Source organism: Tympanuchus pallidicinctus, unplaced genomic scaffold, assembly GCF_026119805.1.
Source record: "Tympanuchus pallidicinctus isolate F22 unplaced genomic scaffold, pur_lepc_1.0 scaffold8, whole genome shotgun sequence".
Lineage (NCBI taxonomy): Eukaryota > Metazoa > Chordata > Aves > Galliformes > Phasianidae > Tympanuchus > Tympanuchus pallidicinctus.
In genome coordinates, this window is record NW_026294802.1 from 11,604,293 (window position 1) to 11,618,142 (window position 13,850).

Sequence of the window (13,850 nt, forward strand, 5' to 3'; positions counted from 1 at the left end):
CAAAAACAGAAGGACTGAGCGCCAACTAACAGATTATTACTTGAAACAGTAATTATGTCCAAAACAGAGTAGGAGGTCAGAAGGTGCTGGGAAATACATAGTTCAGGATCTGGTGCTGGAAAGGGCTTACAGGACTGAAAAAGACATAAAAAACTTGAGTTTTGGAGTGGAGAGGAAAGGGAAACACAGGATAAGATGTATCACCAAGACAAGACCCTCAGTAAAAAGAACACAAGAATTCTGTTGGCTTTTATTTCTGATCCCCTCACTAGGAGAAGGTTAGCATTTAGGAAGCTTGAAGAGGGAATTTTTCAAAACAAATTCCCCCTTAAAATCGAATAGGTTGATATTTCACATTAGATAAAAAAAAAAGCCACCTTTTTTTCTTTTAAAGAAACAATTAGCAGACCTAAATAAACAGAAAAAAAATACCAACAACTCTGAAATCCTCAGATTAGAAGTGGAAGGGGCTTGTAAATTTGGTATCCCCTTACATAAATGACAGAGAAGGGTGACATGCTTGTAATTACGAATTAGAGATTTTTGAAGTTATTCAGACCAAACTGGAAATCTTCATAGAGAATGGAAATGAAAACTTAGTAAAGCTGACAGGAAGGTATGGAATAGGTAAGATGGAGTTTGAGCAAGTAAGAGGGAATCTGAAGAGCAAATATTAGAAAGTTAATGCTGAAAGCTCAGTACACTGAAAGCAGAAAACTGGAGAGAACCAGTAGGCCACTCCAAACAGTAAGTAGAGGGAACAATTAAAGACAGTAAGGATATTGACAAGGATCTAAATGATTCATTTGCATCAGTCTTCACCAGAGATAGTGTCTGAATGGTATCTGAATGAGAGACTCACGCTTTTTAAATAACAAAGATAAAGAGAGGTCACGGACTGAAGACTCAAGAGAGAAGAGCTGGAACAAATCAATAAATCAAAGGCATTAAGTTATCCAGTTTATCTGGCATTTCTTGAAGAACTTGGGAGAAATCTGAGAATTAAGTAGCAAAGTTGTTAGCAAATATCTATCACAGAAGAGGACTGGTGGTCAGTCAGTATTGTAGCTGAGTTGGGGATTTTTGCTGGTGGTGTTTTTTTCATACTGTTCGAGGATCCTTGGCGGTTAAAAGACAGGTAAGTAAGACTAATTTGCTACCAAGAAATTGGCTGAAATGTGTTAGAATTATACAAGCCCCACATCTCATAAACGGGGAAGCACACAGACAAACATAACACGACAGAAAGAAGTAAGAATCAGGTCTATAAGGAAAAACAAGCTCTTTGAACCTACTGCCAATCTCTGAGCTGGTAACACCAGCCCACACGCATAAGTCTTTCCAGGAGGTCTCATGATTGCACAGATAGGCAACTAGTAAACTACCACCCTGCCCCTAGTTTGCTTCTCATGACAAAGGAGAAAATAATGCTCACACTGATAGTGCTACACCCAAAGTAAGTACAGGTCCATGCTACAGGTTATGGTGTCATAGGGGAATCTAGTGCCCCATCCTTGGGCAACACCGTTAAGTCAAGGAAAAATGAAGAAATGAATGAATCCAGAAATGAAATTTTTTATATATATATGAAACATAACAGTGGCCACACTGAAAATCTGACAGTAGTTTCTGTGTAGGAACAATGTTCAGCCTCTTCTAGGATCAGCTTTTCATATCTTTCTGTACATTAGATAATCAAAAGGACTGTTCTTCTAATTCTCAATACATAATGACCTGGACTCTCAATGGTGAGTAATACAGGACTTGGGGAAGGTTTTTTTTTTTTTTTTTTGTTTTGTTTTTGTTTTTAATATAAATATATTTTAGCCAGGACTATCTAAGCACTTATTTCATTTCTTCTCAGCTCTTCACAGGTTTATATGTAAATCTTTACATAAAGCCATTAAGAACCAAAGGAAAGCACTTTGGAACAAACTGTGTAGCAATGTATTCTTATACAGTCAACACTCCCAAGGAGAAAGTAGTAATTATACATAGCTTCCCACCCCTTTTTTATTCCTTGTCAAAAATGTTGCCTTTTTTGACTTTTCTTATATATACACAACATCATGAACTGATATTTGCAGTTTAAATGTCTGGTTTAACTGCATGGTTTCCACCGTAACAGAAAGCTCTCACAAAATGTCAGGTTGGAAATAAAACCAAGCTCTAGAGGGATGAAGCGGGGAGGAAAGTAAAAGGTGCAGTGGCTGAAAAACAAAATGGAACAAAGTGAGCATAATGCACTGTGGATCCATTTTCCCAGCTCAGGCAATGGTACTGGTATATGTGGTTGCACAGGGATCTGGGGAAGGGAGAGAGACACATTTCTCACTGAGTCGTTTCTGCTTTCTCTATTAACATTGCAAAAGAAATTACAAATAGCCCTGCAAAGGGTAGTGCATTAAACCTCATCTCCTTATCCAATGTAAACACAACATTAATACTGAAGAATAAAGAAAACGGTAAAAAGTCCAGTGTCTTGTTTTCTGTGTTTTGCTTGTTAGGTTTCCTTTCCACCCTCCAGAATATTCTTGTGTGTATCGAAGTTGTGAACTTGACCAGTCCACATTTAAGCAAACACTCACACTCAGATTCCCAACACATTCTTTTTTCCCTCGAATGGGGAATTTATTCCTAACAGTTCTGTTCCTTTTATTTATATACTCCTTTAACGAAGTAGTTCTCAGACCTTGTAGCAGGCAGGAGAGCACTCAGGCTGTAAGTTGCCATGCTTATATTGCCTGTTCAGCAAAGTAGTCCACTTTAAGCCCAATGCCCGACGCCTTCACAGATGGACATGCAGTGAAATGAGTCTACGAATCCATATCCCCCCGCACAAAATGCCTTGTAGGCAAAATCCAATTCTTGCCTAAAAAAGATAAAGAGTTACAACCAGGCCCTTTATTTTATGAGACACACACGAACAAGTTGCTCTGGTGAAAGCAGACCTTACACTGACAGGTTTTGTTCACTTTCTAGCCGAGCTACTGATCTCCTTTACTAGACCATTTGAACAGAATATGGCAAAGAAATACAAGGGGAACATTTCCTCAGCAAGGAAAGGAAAACAGCTTATAGGACGGGGGAATGGCAGGGCAGGGCATAGGGGATTTTCCTGATAAAACGTAACTAATTTGAGAATAAAAGACCAACCAATACCATGTACACACCTAAACACACCTTCTCTGGAGTGCAGTATTATATAAGTGTCCCCTTCATTTTCAAGGCTAATTCAGACTTTTGGCTCATCCTGCATTAACAAGGTCATCCATGTTGAGGGCCACTATGAATGTTCACAGGTGAAAGTTCCCTTTCAGAGTAGTGCAGATTTGAAATTCACAGGACAGCGACCCGAAGATCTTCCTTTAGAGTTAAAAAGTATGTCTCATAATTAAATAGCAACATGAAATCCTATATTCTGAAGGTCTGTCTTTGCTCTGCAGTTAAGAGAACAGAGTGCATTCCCAGCTCATGCCTCATTCGCACATCCTGTGGTATGGCGGGTGAATGGCTGGCCCCTCTCATTGACACCTCACAAATGCTAAAGCTGAAAGGCCTGGGATCATTGAGGAAGGGGCTAATGACCGCAGTCTGCAGGCATGTCACTTCAAATCCCTACTGTCAGAACTGCCAGGTATGGTATAAAAACAGAAAGTATTTCTCAGTTTGAAGTTTGAAGACTGGGCCCCAAACGTTGAGTGGCTCCTCCCTCCGGCATCTCTGTTTCCTGTAAACGGGCTCTGCTGTGCTAGCTGTTGTTCTCTGCCGTGAGATATTTGAGAGCTGCGAAGCCGTAGTGACGCGACATGTCCTGCTGGAACTCCTCCTTCAAGGTCTTGAGACAGATGCGGTATTGCTTGTTGGAGCGGAACTTGGTGATGTCGAAGCTGGGGGCATGCGGCATGTGGATCATGTAGGCATTGGGCAGCACCGTGAACTCGTACTCCTGGGGGAGAAAGACACTGGCTGTGAGGGGTGATCCCGAGCCCTCCTGCAGCACGCCTCTCTCATACCTCCACATCAAGCACATTCCGTCATGCGACAGCGCAGCGCAGGCCTCAAAAACAACTAACTCACACAGCTATGCCAAATAAACCTTTTTTCAAGTTGTACTTTTTTTCTGTGTATGAAAGACTGCTTTGTCTTTGAAAGTATTTTTCTCAGTATAAGCCAAATAATAACAAAACCGTGCTGCGGTCATGCCTGAAGCCATGTCTGCAGCACAGATTTTGCAGTAGTGTACTTGCAACCAACTGTGAATGCACACAGCGTGAGCCCCAAATATCCATGTAAAAGCCTGCTCTTACCCCTGTAATTTGTCTCACTTGTGATGAGAGAATAAGCAATATTTAAAAAGGCATATCCTGTGTTGCTTTGCCTTTATGATGAGATAATCAGAGAAGCAAAACTGTGCCAGATTACTCATAAACCTGAAGTAGTAGGAGAATATAGTATCTTTTATAGCTTGCTTGTGAAGATGGACCTACTAATTCCATATACTTCGAGAAAGTTTTCGGTAAATCAACTTATCCTTCACAGTCTAATATATTGTGCCAATTCCTCTATTATTTCACTAATTCACTAATTCTTTTTATTTATACCTGGCCAAGTTTTTGACATTTCTCGGTGTTGTTAAAAATGATACCTCATCTACGTTGCAGTTACTCTTGTTAGATCTGCTCAATTTTTATAATTAATATTGTTTTTATATATGGTCGATGGGGCAAAACTGGACAAAGATTGCTTCCTAGAAAAGTTGAACAGTAACTACTATAGGATGTACAAGAACGATGTACAAGAACCAAGTATCTGCCCCACAAGGGACTGGGCAGGAAACGAATGTGAACCTCAGCACTCTGTAGCCAAGCAAAATTACTCAGATCACTAGGGCTATGCTAGCTACCTTTTTTATATGAGATTTAAGAAAATCTGAGTTCACATGAGATGCAAATGACAAGACACTTCAAAATCTTCACAAGCACACTTGCTGTTGTCTTCACCCAGTTTTCATTTACAACTGTTGTTACATTGCATTATTAACCATCTTTGTCTAAGACAGTGGAATAGCCATTTGAGCTTCTCTGGAGCATGCTGGTTTTAAAAGAAATTGTGCTGAATTTCCCCTGGTTTGCACATTCCAGTCATTTGTAGCATGAGGAGTCTGTGAAGGGACACAGACTGTTTGTCAGGGAAAGACATTTATGGGAGAGAACACGCCTGAGCTAATAAGCATTAGAATTTTAGAATTAGAAATTTAGAATTAGAACCTACAGATCTTTCTTCATCAAACAAAATACAATTGACCCAGAAGATACTGAAAACTACTGGGTTAAGATGCTACCAAAAACCAGGTGCTTGAAGAACACAGCCCAAAATGAAGGCGCTATGGCTGCAATGTTGTCCCAGAGACACTCAGGAAACAGCAGCGCCTGTTGGACATCTAGGTGCAGCTGCAACTTTGTGGCTGCTCCTTTCTCATTAAGGGAGTGTCTGTTCCCTGGTAGGCAGTGCTAGAGCAGTAAATACTTGTGCCAAGTGACAATTTGTCATATATGGGAATGAGCCCCACTGAGCTTGTTAGGGATGACACACACAGAGGAAGAGCAAAATAATCTGGTGTTCACAGGCAGAACTCTTTTAGTTGGAAAAAAATTAGAACTAATGGGAAATCAAACACAGAAACAAAGGCTGCCATGATGGAATGAGGAGAGACGATAAACAACAAATTGTGTAATAACTCTGCGGGACCTTAAAATCAAGGCCTGAATCTGCCGAGGAAGATAAATCCCCCTCATATAATCTTTTCTGTTGTGCATCTCATTCTGTTTCCATCTCAAGTCTATAATCCTGAAAGTCAGTGACTGTTTATGCTCTGCAGTGTAAGCTGTTAGCACAGCGATGCTCCATCCCTGAAAGGCCTTTAGGCACATAAAAGATTCCAAAAAAAATACTAGCCTGCTGCTAATGAGCCCCTTTGAAAGATGCTGGGCTGGGCTGGAAAAAGATGCTTGCAGTCCAATCACTGGAAGAGCAGACAAAGGTTTCATAATTGCCCATCCCTACCACAAGAAAACGTCTGTTGAGAAAAGAAAGCGCTTGTGGGAACTTTTGTCCCTACCTCACACGTTATAAATACTTCAGACGGTGACTGTCATTATCTATGTATTTTTACAGCATCCAGCTCAGTGGACATCTGTGTGCCCCTAGAATAATAATGAAGATTATCTCCACGATGTGCTGCTTTGAAGGATGGTTAGTGGCACAGGCTTTTGGTAAGGAGTCTCCCACAGTCCTTCTGACAGACACTGCAGTTGCAAGGAGCTGGGAAATAATTCAATTGAGGAGCTGTTTTGCCTGCTGATAACAGAGCCAATCAAATAGCTGGCAGCAACCTGATCCAATGCTGGAGCTGAAGGAATGCCTTATGAATGCTTGGTGCAGTGTTCCCTCGTTTTTAAGGAAGGGATGTCACCCCATTTATCCCAATTCCTTCCTCCTACATTAAGGAGCAGCCAGTAGAAGGAGACAGAATTCAGGAGATGGATCAAAATATACAGCAGAAGGAGTGATTGGGAGATCAAAGCTCCCTGAAGAAAAAGCCGAAATAAGCCCCAGCTAGGGAAATATCTGAATTTATTGCAAGGAAAACAGAAGAACAGGGTAGTGCAGCATATTTTGGGCTAGCCCAGGGAATTTGGTATTTCTAGCTGCCATAGGGGAAAGCAGTATGTCTCCTCCAGGGTGATTGTGTGGAAAAACAGGCCAATACCCGTGTCATTACAGATGAAAGCAAAACTTCTTTTCGATGTGCTTTTAAGGCTGAAAGAGTGAGAAAAACAATTCCCCAACTTAGTTAGCTCTGTCCCAATGGCCATTTAAAATACCTGAGCTAAGATCAACTTTGAAAAATGTTCCAATTTCTTACATCTGAGTCTGCATGCTAGGCAAATGTCTCTGAACAAAAGAGTTAAATCGTAAGTGCCAAATCAGAGCTGCCAGTGGGGATGCAAGCCTTGATACTCAGATTAACAAATAATAAATCATCACACTGGCATTCTCCACAACTGATAGTTAATTGATTAGTGTTTGGAAAGCACACAGGAAAATTAAACTGCTATGCATAGCAATTATTATTAATGATAACATAATGGACAGTATCTTTTATGTAGTCTGTAATCATTTTTTTTTTCTCAACATAAGTAGGCAAGGATTTGTTGTGAATGCCCTTTTGCAAATGGGGCAAATGGCATGCAGCCCAAAGTGATTATGTGGTTTTGCAACAGAAGTAGAAAATATTCTACCCACATACTCGCTTGCATGAAAAACACTGTATCCTGCACCCCAAAGACACAATCTCCCAATAACTTGCTGTAGGTCCTGCTGTATATCACGTTGTGATAGCAGAAGTTAGCAAAGCTGGCCAAAAAGTATGGTTTTTCAGTTAATGTGAAGTGCTACTAGCTCAAAACCTGGAACTGCAGGCAAACTTAAAACAAACAAACAAACCCCACCAAAATAAATAGAAATGCCATGATCCAGACCCTGCTATTTAACATACTGGTTATTTTCACATCCAAAAACAGCAGGGAAGCACAAACTGCCATTTCATGGAGAGCTCCCATGGAGCCATAACCACTTCCAGCCTAAAAATCCAGGACTGTGGCAGGGACTTTGGCAGCTCTGAGAACTCTGGTGATAGTCTGGGGCTTTCGAGGTTTCTCTGCAGCATTATATATTCTGCCCAGAAGCACCAGCCCAAGCCAGATCCAAGAGGAAGTAGCCTAAGGATCAAATACCTTGATCCTCTGGAGTGTGTCACGTAGCCAGAATCTCAGAAATGTGAAGTCCTTGGCTTTGCAGAAATGCGCTCTAAATCCAGGCCAGAAATTGAAGGTCCTTGCCTTGGATTCAATTTAGGATTGCCTTCTGAATTCTAAATTAGCAGCTGGGACTTATCAACCTCTATTTAACTGAGAAGCTTCCAGTCATGTATATAGACTCCACAGTAGGTGATGGGGCTGGTAGCAAGTACTGGGCAGGCGGCATCGTGCTACTTCCAGACAACAGCTTATGCAGCACTGTCAAATGAACTAAGGAATCACAGAATGGCTTAGGTTCGAAGGGACCTTGAAGAACATCCAGTTCCAATCCCTCTGCCATGGACATGGTTGCCACCTACTAGATATGGAAATTCTCTTTAATGCTTGACAAAGACTATACTGCACATTCCCCACTCAAAAAGCCCTCACTAAGCAGTTAATGAGGCCAGATGAGCACTTCAGCAGTGCAGAAGGTGGATGTCATTTAACAACCCTGCTGCCCGCCCCCCGGCACCCTGGGTGAGTTACGCAGTCATCATCTCCTCACCTGTGCATCCAGCTCCATGATGTGAGCTACTTTGTTCCAGCCAAATCCAACAAACCGTCTGTCATACTCTGGGCAGTCCTTCCTCACGACGACGTATGGCTCGAAGTCTGCTTCCCACTCCACGCGGTACGGGGTGGTGGCTGTTCGCCATTTGGCAAAGTTGGTTGGCGCATGCCCTTTTGTCCAGACGTGATACCTTAAGCAGACATAAACGGCATGGACGGGGGGAAGCAATTAAATAGGATGCATCTTGGCGAGGCTACAAAACGTTACTTGTTTGATAAAAGGCTCAAAAATAAGGATGTTAGCTTACAGTTCACATCGTCATCTTCAGGACGTATCAGAGGCAATTTCTAGGACTATTTCCAGCACACTTCCCACAGCTTCGATGTGCTCAGTGCCTAAAAACATCTAGCTGGTGAAGGGTGGTGTGAAGGCACTACCTAACGCTCATGTGAGAAACAATTACAAAATATACAGGCAGTTCATCTACACTGCAAAGTGCTGCTTCTTGTTCCTAGCAACCAAGTGGCAGTATCAGAGCTCTAAAATCAGCGTGAAATCCTGCAGCTCTCTTAAGGCCCTGAAAATTAGCTATTTCTACACCACAGTGACATTCACGATCTGCTTTATATGTAATTTTATAATTTGTATGAGAGACACCTGCAGCTCCGGATAGATGTTCTGTTTTATTAATTACTGTTATTTCTATGGTAGAAGCCAAAGTGCATAATTAAATTAATAAGTAAAATACCACATAAGGGCTTTCTGCTGCACTTTCTATATTGCAGTGAGTGCCCATGTGATCTTAAGTAAGGTAATCAATTTGATTTACAGAAAAAGATTCTTTTATACTTTGTTAATTTTCTTTAGGCCGCAGCGGGCTCCTTCCAAGCACAGCTTGAATCCACCCCATTAGCGCCAGGGTCAATGATTCTCTCGCCCACTTACTTTTCTTACACCTTTCCAAAAATCAATGAGACAGGCTCTTTCTGCAGGCTCATAGATTAAATAATGAAACAAAGGCATAGCAGGCCATCTGTATTACAGTCTTCTGAGATGTGTAGCAGAAGGGGCAAAACAAACATCCTGCCAGTTTGTAATGCAGGGTACATGAAATTCACAAGGATGACTCATGTTCTCAAAGTGTAGAGATTTAAGCTTAAACTATTTGCAGAATTGGGACCTGAGGCAATGGCTCAAGCCGGAAATTCTAACAATGTTGCAAGTCATTGCTGAAAACAGAGATACAGAATTGTAACCTAAGAGTTGCCACTTGGCTGTGTGTTGGTATGGCTTACCAACAGACAAACAGAAGTGCCTAGCTTCACTGACTTCTTGTTCAGGGGTGGAGCAGGAGGATGGAATTACTAGGACAGCAATGGTGTCCCAAGGAACTTACGGTCCTTTGGATTCTGCATTTCTAACTTACACACAGATTGAATCACTTTCATCTATCTGCCTTGAGGACCAGGAAAGAAAGCCCTTCTGAATTAAAAAAAACCCACAACAACTGACAGCGAATTAATTAACCAGAAGTTATTAGAAATCAGTGCCGGATTTTAAAAGAAGCTTACAGTTTGTAATGGCCTTTGGAACCATCTTCGAGAAACCCATTCCTTTTCTTGGCTTTTTCAGGAAAGGACATTGTAACCCATGCAGCCACTAATGGGCAGCTATCTACACCAGCCAAAATGCAATCATAATACAGAGCTTAAAATGATATGGAATTGTGGAAGATGCTGTATCTTCTAACATCTTACCTCTGGCATTTTGAAATTAATGATGATGATAATAATAATGACTACTAAACACTCACAATGTGATTTGGATCTTCAAAGCTTCATGCAAACTTTGGTTAATTGAGAGATTCCTGAAGAGTCAGGCAAATGCTGCTGTTCTTCTAGCAAAGCTCTCTCACTGATTAACACAGTGGGGGGATCAGGGCACTAACCATAAAAGCACCACTTACTTTTGCCCCTTTCTGGGGAAATTAATATAAGCATACACATTAGCTAAGGTATAAACTTTGTAGGAGGAGAGAATGGACCAGCAGGAAAACTAAAATTGCAGGGAACAGACAATGAAGAGAAAATAGGGAAGTGAGATTGGAGAGACAAAAGAAAACAGAAAGAAAGGAATAGACCAAATAATAACAGAGAAAATAATACGAGAGACCTTCTACTTGTCTCTTCAGAGCAACTGATGTGAATGGAAGGAAAGAGGCAGACACAGAAGTGGCTGAGGTCAGGACAAAAAGGAAAATGAGTATACGATGGTCAAATAAGGTACATACTGTTTATAGCGAAATAATAAGACTAGAAGCTAGAATTGTGAGAGTCTAAGATTACATGCATGTATTCACAAAGAGTATGTGCCAGGTATCATGCCCACATATATATATGTGCACACGTACAATCTGCTGGAACTAGGTCTTAGCCAGTGACTAATCAGAACGTGAAATGTACTGCAAAATGAGCATATGCAGACATCATCGCACGATGTTCTTATAGGGGAAGCTACCACAAAAGAGTGTGCCATTTCCAACACATTTTGTTTTAGACAATATAAACGTAGGAAATGTCTCACTGTCTGTACTGGTCTTCCATCAGCAGGACAAATGAGTACATCCAGTTTTCCCACTCAGATCCTTCTCATTCAAGGTTTAAACACACACTGAATTTTAAGGCCATTTTCAATCTCACAGACTCCTGGAAATAGTTTGTCTTAGTGAAAATAGTGTCCGTGGCATTTTCAAGCACAGTAGAGATTTTGAAAAATTCCAACAAAGTCACTTTCTCTGGAGAAGGTTCTGGGGAGACCTCATTATGGCCTTCCAGTACTTGAAAGGGTTTATATACAAGAGGGAGGCTGACTTCTTAGGACCTCTCCTAACGAGGGGATAAGGATCTAAACTAAAAGAAGGGATACCTAAGTTAGATGTAAGGAAGAAATTCTTTATGCAGAAGGTGGTGAGGCACTGGCACAGGCTGCCCAGAGATGGTGGACTGTGCATTGTGGATGCAATCAGTTAATTAGTCAATCAGTCATTGTTGGTTATGTTTTCTCAGTGTAATGCATCTCCTATCACCTGTGGCTTTACTTGAGCCTGATAGCTGTGTAGGTAGTACATTCATGGTTCATCAGCTACCACCCAACCACAAGGCAGGCATGTCCTCATGAGGCATAGTCACTGCCAGCACCTGCACACGAAGCCAGCAATCCGTGACAAAGCATCCCATCGCTGCAGAGGGTTTCCATCCTCTGCACACCCAGTCATCCATAGATGCTCACGTCTTCCTTTTTCTTTTGGTGCTGACTGGGGGCTGTAATTGAGAGCTGTTTTGTATTTCTTAGCTGCCCAGAGGTAGAAAAGGTCACAATTTGGAAAAGAGGTGATAAAAGCAATTTCAGCCAAGGAAAGATCGTAATCTATAGTGTGGTGTGAGGGACTGGGATGCTGCAGGCACTCTCAGCAATCACTGTCACAGCAGTCCTCCCCAGCTCCCTCCCACCTGCTCAGCCTTGAATTGCAGCATTATTAAAGCACCTTGAAGGTGGACGTGGAAATTCTCAGTCCAGATCACAGCTGCTTTGTGGCTATTGATAGATTTTAGCAATGAAATGAGAGAAAGTAAACTAGGGAAGCATCTGTAAAATGTGTCCTACATTAGTATGTAAACCAACAATAGAACTCACATCCTTCACTTCTTATTTAACCTTGTCCTGGCAAAACTCCCACTAACGTTAAAGAGATTTTTGTGTGAGACTTGAGAAGGGACCTGCAAATGTGGCTGTGCACCTAACATGCCAACATGCTGTACAGCTTGAAAATCTGTATGTGGAAGATGATGTAATGAAATCTGTAGTGGAAGACCACTGCTGCACAGGCTTAAAATTTGTCTGCTGGTAGAATGTAACAACTGTAAATCCTGAGGATGTTACTTTCCACTGGAAGGATTTTTTCTTTCCATTATGGGAGAAGCAAATATTTTCTGTCAACAGATATATTGTCCTTTTGCATATATTAAAAAAAAAAACACAAAAAACAAAAAACAAAAAAAACCCTCAAAAAAACCAACAGCCATAGAAGACAGAAAAATGCTTGGTCTGTCATTACCCTCATGTAATTTTCAAGAGAGAGGCATGACTTCCTAATATCTCAGTCATCTTGAGCTTCTATTTCAAAGTAATCTCTTGTAGATGGAGGGTCAGAACTGTGTGTTCCAGGCTCACACAGGCTGTTTACTCTGGCATCTGCGTAAAGCAACGTGAAAGAAGGGTGGCTGCTGTGATGAGAGATGTGCATAATGCAATGAATGGAAGAATTGCAAGGAAAGGATGGAGAGGTGATAAAGAGCTCTGGTGGCCATGCACAGCATACTTAGCGTTTTCATAGTTCTTTTCTCTAGATCTTGAAACACTGAATAAAGGAGAGGTGAACATTGTTACCCGCATTTCAGAGATGGAGAACAAAGATACAAGAAAGAGAACTGATTCATGGATCAGCTCTCAGCGGGGCAGGAGCGGAGCTGGGACAAGAACACAGGCTCCTAAGACCCCTTTCTGTGCAGTATCTTAAGGCCATATTGTACTCTTGCTATCACTATGAACCTTTACAATTGTCTGCTAATCAGACCTTACCACACACCCACGAGACAGTTAACCCCTGGTAGCTGTATTTTAAAACTGAAGAGTCTGGCAGATAATAGAAGTGAGTTGTTCACAGCCAAAAAAGGAGTCTGTTTCAGAGAGGAGCTCCAAATTTAGGTGCTCTTCGCTTCTCAGCTCTAGTCAGAGTTGACTTTTACCTCCATATTGTGAAACTGCAGCTATTTAAGCAGCTATTTCATACTTCATAAGAGCACATGGCAAGCCTGTATTTGTTTTTCCAATCAGTCAGTGAGGAAGCGAACCGATAAGCAGAGAGAAATTATTTTTGGTCACATGAGGGACACAGCTATCCAGATAGTATTTGGCAGCCAAGAAGCAAATTACATGCACATGAGTGTAATGGTTGCGCCTGATTTCATAGAGCAATAAAAAATGATGAAAATAAAACAAATTCAATTTAACATCTGAAGTCTTTCAGTAGAGGAGTATAATACTAGATAAAATGCTGAGCTTACAGATGGAATATGTCCACATATGACTGTTCACCGCTTCTCTATGAAAAGGGAAAAAAATCCAATATGTTTCTTAATAGAGCTAGATAGCTGACAGAAAAAAAGAAATATCAAATATTCACACAAAGTCAAAAAAATCTTCAGAGGTAATGAACAAAGGTTCAGTGACAGTACTTTCTATTACCTGAATGTGAAGAGGGTTCCCATGTCCAACATAGACAGCAGCTCTGCTTTTGACTTGGGGAAGGAGAGGCGGTAGCGTAGGGTCTCAAAAGCTGGTATGATCAGAGCTTTCTTGGTGTTAGCCAGGTCCAGCTGGGTGACTGACTTCCTGGCAAAGACAAACGACAAATA

General features: G+C 41.3%; 1 protein-coding gene across 5 annotated transcripts in view; it reads right to left on the reverse strand.

Moving 5' to 3' along the window:
- Positions 1-1,555: 1,555 nt before the first annotated feature.
- LARGE1 (LARGE xylosyl- and glucuronyltransferase 1) overlaps positions 1,556-13,850 on the reverse strand; it is a 278,243-nt gene continuing 265,948 nt past the window's right edge. For all 5 annotated transcript variants that reach the window (XM_052667466.1, XM_052667467.1, XM_052667468.1 and 2 more), the window contains 3 exons: positions 13,681-13,827; positions 8,371-8,566; positions 1,556-3,949 (listed from right to left, as the gene is read on the reverse strand). In XM_052667466.1, coding sequence (XP_052523426.1) covers positions 3,752-3,949; positions 8,371-8,566; positions 13,681-13,827 — 541 coding nt within the window. In that variant the 3' untranslated portion in view covers positions 1,556-3,751. The remainder of the gene's footprint in view (positions 3,950-8,370; positions 8,567-13,680; positions 13,828-13,850) is intronic.